General features: G+C 37.5%; 1 protein-coding gene across 9 annotated transcripts in view; it reads right to left on the reverse strand.

Moving 5' to 3' along the window:
• The window catches only part of epb41a (erythrocyte membrane protein band 4.1a), an 86769-nt gene that overhangs the window by 21697 nt on the left and 56656 nt on the right, over positions 1-8416 (reverse strand). For 5 of the 9 annotated variants that reach the window (XM_016487545.1, XM_016487537.1, XM_016487538.1 and 2 more), the window contains exons 12-15: positions 7795-8024; positions 7393-7467; positions 5429-5467; positions 3156-3218 (exon numbers count right to left, since the gene is read on the reverse strand). In XM_016487545.1, the coding sequence (XP_016343031.1) occupies positions 3156-3218; positions 5429-5467; positions 7393-7467; positions 7795-8024 (407 nt within the window). Of the gene's footprint in view, positions 1-2991; positions 3040-3155; positions 3219-5428; positions 5468-7392; positions 7468-7794; positions 8025-8416 lie in introns of all 9 variants that reach the window. The other 4 variants (XM_016487541.1, XM_016487543.1, XM_016487542.1 and 1 more) reach the window with 4 other exon arrangements.

The following is an 8416-nucleotide window of genomic DNA, read 5'->3' on the forward strand; positions in this document are numbered from 1 at the left end:
ATATATATATATATATATATATATTCACCTGCGGCCTGATTTGGCTCCCATCATCTCCGCTCAGTGGCATCGGGTAATCAGCTATATGCTCAAGACACTATGAGGCTTTGAATATTCATGTCAGAGAGGAGGCTTTGTGATTGCCCAAAACAAATGATCCATGTGTGCACAGACAGATTGTGATTAATGAGCTTGAGAGAGAGGGAGACAGAGAGAGAGAGAGAGAGAGAGAGAGAGAGAGACAGAGTCTAAAATATCAGAGGATCTTTATTCATTTAACTACAGATTTTGGAAAGAAACCAGACCTGTGTCTTGGTGCCCGACAGAACTGATCTGCAAGAATGAAACACTCTCATGAGAAACCAGCCCTCATCATCTACAGCCCTGATTTCAGACAGACAGCTGACACTAAAAAGACATGATGTTTGTCCTTTTCCTCCTTACATCGTGGCCTAATCCTTTTAAGAAATGTTCAAGTTACAAGCTGTATAGGTTACTGTATTGCATTACAGGTTAGTAGTTTGAACCTGTTATGTGGCAAACTGATAGCAAATGAAAAGGATCACAGTAAGACAATATGGTTCTGTGCCAAACTCTAGTGCGCTGCCAAGCTAGACATTTTAAAGTGGAAATGAAACATGCATGTTTTTGGCTCTGCTAATGCAAAAATGTATTAGAAAACCAGCTTATTTGCCAAATTTCTACCTAGCCATCTAGCTACCGAGCCGCCTTGTTGGAGTGACGTAGCCATCTACGTAACAGGGTTTTTTGGCTCTGTTGGAAACTCAAGGTCTTCTCAACACATGCACACTTGAAATCTTTATCCAGTATCTGCTTTTTCTCTCCAAAAGTTAAGGAGATAAAAATATCTTTGTACTTGTTTAAACTAGAGTTACGGGTATCTTTTAATGCCCTCACACAAGCACTTGTCAAAGCGTTTCTTTACGAACTGTAAAACAATGGGAATGTTGCCACATTCTGTGGACCAAATAATTAGCACCAAAAAATTCAAGGTGCATGTGCGAGCTGAGTGTACAGAAAAATCTGCCAATGATAAATTTACATCACACATATGCCTAGCATTCACATAAAAACCGAAGTATACTCGAAGTATACATTTGGCTATAGTTGGCACCATTATTCTGCCTCCAAAGATACCTTTTTTGGCAGAACTGTAAGGTAACATCACATGTGTCATTTACCAAAAAAAAGGCAATCCAGGAATGCATTGTGATAAGGTTTTTTTATATGTATTAAAGTATTGTGTCTGTAGCTTAGCAACATGCTAATATCAGCTCTATAAGAATCTATGTAAGTATGGTTTTGCTGGAGCTTACTTAAAAAGCTAGTCTGGCAGGCAGCTCACTATGGTTTGTAAAAGACAGAATTTCTGATTTTAAATCATTAATTGAACTCTTCTTCTAAAAGCTAATTTATTATTAGAGGAGGAGATAGATGAGGTGGTAATCATGTGAGCACTTCAGCAGTTTTAACAAAGCTTGGGTTCAGACATGGATCAAATGACTGGATTCTGATCTCTACACATGCTGTTTCACAAATTGGTCTATACCAATGCAAAACTAGTGCACTAAATGAATCATATGCTGTCATAATTCACTGCAGCATATGATAGATATTTGGCCCATGGCTGTTGATTTATGAAACAAAGCAGAGTGCAAAACAGTGCTTGGCTCAAACACTAACAGCAATCTTAAACACTTAATATAATGATAGTGTATGTGATGGAGACAAGTGTTATATATGATGTTTGGTTAGATACAGAGGTCACAGGGTTAGAGAAGAGGTCAATGGGTGAATGAAGGGGTTAATGTCACAGAATCCATCTGGTTTTCAGAATCATTATCAGACTCATCAGACCTCACAACAGTGGAAACAGCCTTTGTAGTAACTATATATGACTGGGACAGGCTGTACAGACTGTATAATATGTAACACTAAAAAATCAATAATATTATAATCATGTGATCTGATAACAAATGAAACTATAAAAACATACATTATCAAGCTAAATGTACAGCCAATAATTATATATTTGGCTAAGCAACAGACTTCAGTGTATTTATGGGCTTGTCACAGTATGTTTAACCCTGGGTAAACATCTTTTTTAACCCAGACTAAAGGCCACTTTAACCCTGAGTCATGAAATCCTGGTTCAGAAGCAGGTCTGCACCTATTTTGTAGTGCTAACCCCAATCTGTGGTGCAAAACAGTGTGAAACAATGTGGTGGGAGAATGTTACAGCAAGCAGTTAAGTAATTAAAAGCCAATTGTAAGCTAAACAACAATTCCCTGATTAAATATCCATGTGCTTCGTACAGCTGCTGTGTTTAAGTGTCCCAGGGAAACCATTAAAACGTTAAATGGTGACAGAAAACAGGTCATGTAGATATAAGAGACAGTATTATTGCTATTTTTGTATATTAGTGGTGACAATTTCACAAGTGGACAGTTCTGTACACGTTTTACTTGTCCAATCAATAGTATAGATCTGTTTAGCCATGACATAAATGTGTAGGCCAAACCACAAGGCTAATTCTACTGTGAAATCTGACTACCCAGGATTAATTTAACAATCCAAGGTAAAGTATAACCTATGTGATCAGGAAACAAGATAACTCAGGGTTATAAATGGGTTATTCATTCATTTCAAGTGTGAAAAGCCCATTAGAAATATTTAGAAAAGCTGGAACAGAGCAGGCATTATTAAAATTAAATAAAAGACATTCATGCTAAGAGCCTAACATGCTGTAAAAAGCATGTTCAATAAAATAACATTTACACAAAATTGTATTTATTAAAAAGCTTTTTTTATGTGATCCAACTACTGGCTACATGTTTGGATCAGTTCAATTTTGCATTCAATTATAAAAAAAAAAAAACGTTTATTATAAAAGAAGCAAAAAACAAAATTCCCAAATATTTAATAAAAAGTGCTAAGCAAACAGAGAATAAATAGAAGTGAGTACTTGCATTACAGTTAGTGAGGTAAATAGTGCATGCCAAGCCTTTAGGGTTAAGCTACAAAACAAAACACAAAAGAGAGTGCAGTGAGAAGAATGAAGAAAGAAACAGAATCTCATGCAGTGAGACATGCAGTGGCAAAAACAAGACATTTCCAGAGTTTCCATACAAACCTCCAACATTAAATTGCTATGTCTGATATAAATAGTTTCACCCTCAAATTTCTTAGCTCTTTTCTGTGAAAAACAGGAAAAAAATAGAGTTGGCAGTGTTTGAACGTAGAGAAAGTCGTGAAACGATTCTTGGGTAATTTTTAAAGTTTGATCTGTAGTTGCATTCAGTGTGTGGGGACGTGGAGGGATGGAGACAAATCAAATATGGATGAACTATAGCAGCCGCAGCTAGACAGAGGGGAGAGGTCAGAAGTCAGGAGTGACTGCAATGTCAGGGATAATTGTGCATTGGGTAAAGTTATGAAAGTGTAATGAGATCAAGTTAAAATAAAGCTTCTCTTTGCCATCATTTGTGAAACACTGTGTATTTGCTGTGCAACTCTCTGGTGTTATCAAAACAGCATCCTGACCCAGCAACACTGGCTCAACCTCTGTAAATCTTGTCTTGTTATAAGCTGTATATTAGTGCCTTTGCCCTTAATTTTGTGATTATCTGCAGTATGTAAAACCACACTACCAGTAAAAGGTTTGGACATACGTGACTGAATATTCATTTCTGGTGGTCTTAAAAAGATTTTGATCTAGTGAAAAAAGAAGTGTGCTTATTGTATTGAATGTGCATTTGTAGTGTACATCAAATCTCAATATATATTTAATACAGTCAATATTTCAGTATATTTAGAAAAACTGTAATAAGGTCAAATTAAATTTTACTATTTTAAAATTTGTTAAAAATCTTTTATTGTGCTTATCTGAATTTTAGTACCAACTCAGGCCACACATACAAGTGATAGTGGTCTTAAGACACATGGAATGTATTGTGTGTTATAACTTTATCTAGCTTATGGTTCTGTATAAAAATGTAGCCAATTATGTGTAGTCTAGGTCTGTTTGAAAGGTGTTTCAACTGGTTTTGAGAATGACACACTGCGTGTGCTGTCAGGCGAGAGCACATCTTTAGAGAGCCTATCCGTATTAGAAAAGAGACACATTGCTCTGCTCTCTTCTTTCTCTGCCAATGTTACCTCTACAAAAGCATTCAACTACACAAGATCTACAATACTTCAGCCACTCGCAAACTGAGGAGGCATTCACCTTTTCCCTCCCACATCCCCCCTAATGGCTAACAACTTTGCCAATTTTTCAGATACGGTAACAATCAGCAGCAGTCAATTCTCAACACAAACTAACAAACACCCACAACTTGCATGCAAATCTCTACTCTCCTCTCATGGAGGCAGAGGTCTCTAAAGTTCTCCTCTCCAACCATCCTACCACCTGCCCCATTGATCCAATTCACTCCCATCTTTTACACGGCATCTCTCCTACACTTTAACCCACACTCACATCCATCTTAAATGCATCACTACGCACTGGCACTTTTCCCAACACATTCAAGCCAACTTGAGCAACCAACATTAAATACCAGACCACCTGTAGACTAGTCTCTCTTCTCCAATTCACTGCGAAAATCTGACCAAGATGTTTTCTTCTTTCTTCTCACAGAACAAGCTGCTGGACAGCAATCAGTGAGGATTTGACTTGTCTGACTTGATTACAAAGTGGACATTCAACAGATACAGCCTTGACTGAAGCCTTTGTGGGTGGAAAGTACATAATCCATCCTCATCTTGTTGGACTTGTATGCTGCCTTTGACACTGTCTCTTTTCTAACCTCTCCAACTTGGGCATCACAAACAAGTGCAGAGAGGCTCCTAAGTCCTACCTTACAGGTAGATTCTTCAGGCGATCATGTGGTATCAACTAACCACAGGGGTACCACAGGGTTCGGTGCTTGGCCCCTGCCTCTTTTCAAAATATATACTACTGGGATCATCCAGGATGTGGGTTTTTTTCGGGAAAACAGGTATGTTCAAACCTCTGACTGGTAGTGTATATAAAGGGCAAACATCTCATTGATTTAGTTCTGCAGTTCTGTTATACATTATCAGCATGTTTCAGTTGACAATGCATGCTAGAGTAAATGCTACAAGTCATTTGTACTTCACTCATAATGAACACTTTCCTCATTCCATAAACCTCAGTTTGTACTGACTCACTGTCGCTGCCTGGAATAGGTACAGTACATATCTGACAGCTACAGTGCTGTCTGGTACAGCCAAACTCATACAAGTGCAAGCAAGATACAGCCAAAGCAGATGAGAAAACAATAATAAAATGATCTTTTTGTTGTAAAACATGGGCAGTGAGGAGATGATGAGTACAATGGCATCGTCCTCATGCTGCGATACCCGTATGGAACAAGCTCTGACCTTCCTTATGCGCACCATCTTTGTGTCCGCCCGTGGCGACTGTTCAGACCCCAGAGGGGAAGGAAGAGAGCATGTAAGTGTTTATGAAACAAGCCACTTTGCTACTCACTTACTGGTGAAAAAAAAAAAAACATTCACGATGGTTGTAATTTCTTCACAGCTGTTCATTTATGTCTTATATTATGTAATATTGTCAGCATGCACTAATATATAGTTTAACACAAATATCTGCTGAAGATTTGTTATTCAAGTCTTATTACACGGCTCTGTGGAATACTTGATTCTGATTGGTCAGTCGCGGCATTCCGAGGTATGTTATCCCTCAATAACAACCGGTAAAAACTAATAACACAGGCTCATCCGGGTAACTGAAGTCGGCGCTGTACTCTTGTCAGGAACAGTTTTTTGCGTTTGTTTACCTAATAAAATATTAAAATTCGATTCAAAATTGTGTACAATTACTTAATTATGTCATCCTGGTATCTCGTACTTGCTCTTTCATTTCATACAAACGCATCTGCTGCCATTTTTGTGACGATTGTTTTGTACGCTGTAATTGGATTATAAGATAACTAACAAACTGGTAAGATTTTAAAACATTTTCATCTTAAATCTTTTATTTTCATAATTATGTATGTGGTGAAATGTTGTGTAACTGCACCGTATCTCTTAAATATCCATCTAGTTTGAACTTGCCACTTGCTCGCAACTGCTGTGTTCACGTAAGCTTTGCGTTCAAATATTTCAACTCAAATCAATATTTCGTGTCTAATTATTTACTTATGTGCCAAGTAGCCGTGTAATAAGCGGGATAATGTACATCCAGCCGGTTGTTATCGCAGAATAACCCCCGACAGGGTGATCAGGACCCCGACGCGAATACTGCTTTTGCTGCTTTTGGAATTGATCCTTTGCTAAGCCCCACCTTAACATTACTGACCAATCCAACACTACATTTTTACATTTTAAATTTATGCATCTGGCAGACACTTTTATCCAAAGTGACTCACATTACATTCAAGGTACAAGACTCTTATGCTCACCAAGGCTCCAGTATATGATCAAAAATACAGTAAAAACAGTAATATAGTGAAATAGTATTAAAAACTAAAATAACAGTTTTCTGTTTTAGCATATTTTAAAATGTAATTTATTCCTGTGATGCAAACCTGAATTTTCTGCATCATTACTTCAGCGTCACATTATCTTTCAGAAATGCTCATTTGCTGCTCAATTATTAATAAAGTTTCTTCTTATTATTATCAATGTTGGAAACATTTTTGCCGCTTAATATTTTTGTGGGAACCGTGTTCCTTTTTTTTTTTTCCAGGATTCTTTGATTGGCGAAATAGAAATATTTTGTAACATTGTCTTTACTGTTACCTTTGATCCTTTTAATGCATCTTACCGAATAAAACGATTAAGTTCCTTTTTTTTTTTTAAACCGTGCTTACCCTAAACTTTTGAATGGTAGTGAATCAAAAAGCAAGATTGATTAACATTGATAATACTCATAAATGTTTCTCGAGCATCAAATCAGCATATTAGAATGATTTCTGAAGGATCATGTGACACTGGAGACTGGGAATTCAGCTCTGCATCACAAAAGCAATTTATCCTGCAGGAATAAATTACATTAAAAGATTATTTTCCATTTGAATGCTTTTACCGTATTTTTGATCAGATAAATGCAGCCTTGATGAGCATAGATACTTCTTTTAAAGACACTGAACAATCTTATTTGCTGCAAACTTGCGTATGTGTAATAAGGTACATTAATGTTAATAACTTAATACACTTAATATACTTCTTTTGCATATATAAGCAAAAATAAACAAAATGGGTGGAGCTTAGTGAAGGGTCAATTGCTTTTGCATATAATAACATCTTAATGAACCTGGCTCCTAGGGTAAATCACTGTTGTACATGCTCTTATGTGATTGGCTGAAATCATGAGCACAAACCTGGCTCTTTCTCTCCCCATTGGTGGCCATCACCACCGGGGCATCACGTTGCTGCCGTTCTCGGCGGGCTACCATCTGCAGCAGCACAGAGAGAGTATACATACTCCTGCTGTCTCACACAGACTTAAATATCGTGGCTGCCTTGCATTTGTGGTCACAAGTAAAGATGCTTTTTGCTGCTAATTTGCGCTGGTTTGTTATGCCAATCTTGGTGAGAATAAGCCTTAAGGCTTCTTAATTTATTGCTGTCTGATCACAACAATTCAAAAGTCAGGTAGGAGTCCGTGCTGCAGGTTTATAAAAATGGTTCAAGGATCAAAAGCATTTGCTTAAATTGCTTGTTTAAGTTTTCACTGAAAATATTTGAATGTTATTTAGCACATTTGTGTGTGTGTGTCATACCTTGATTTCAGGTGTGCCCTCTGCTTTGGTGCTGTGTGTTTTGGAGCCATCTGCCTTCACCTCACTCTTCCTCTCAGTGGAGCGTGGACGGCCTGTGGGCGTGGACGTCTCTTTACGGTCAGTGCGGGCGGCAGATGCTACTGGGGAAGGAGCCATGTCGCCTGGAGAGATGGGAGATATGATAGGAGCGCTGACGGGACGGGCGTTCTTATCTGGGGTCGAGACCATGGCTGTCGGAGAGTTTGTTTGGGACAGAGGAGAAAGAAAAAGGGTACGTTACACTAATGTGATGGACTAAAAATCGATATTCACATTAACATATTGTAGAGAGTGTCAATTGTGTGGGTTTTCTCTTCAATTAAACCAGTTTAGGTGTTTGCTGTGCACCTCTGATGAGAAACATGGTTAAATTTTTAAGGCAAACAAACATAGTAATACACATTCGTTATTATATGACAATTCAGTTCTAATTTGGTTGCAACTCTCATTGACCCTACCAACCTTATAAAAAGAATATACTTAAGTTTGAAAAGAATGAACTGTTTTCAGACACTTAATTGCATTGCATGCTAATTGCATATAAATGAAAATGTATTATATATATATATATATATATATATAT

Source organism: Sinocyclocheilus anshuiensis, unplaced genomic scaffold, assembly GCF_001515605.1.
Source record: "Sinocyclocheilus anshuiensis isolate Anshui unplaced genomic scaffold, SAMN03320099.WGS_v1.1 scaffold369, whole genome shotgun sequence".
Classification (NCBI taxonomy): domain Eukaryota; kingdom Metazoa; phylum Chordata; class Actinopteri; order Cypriniformes; family Cyprinidae; genus Sinocyclocheilus; species Sinocyclocheilus anshuiensis.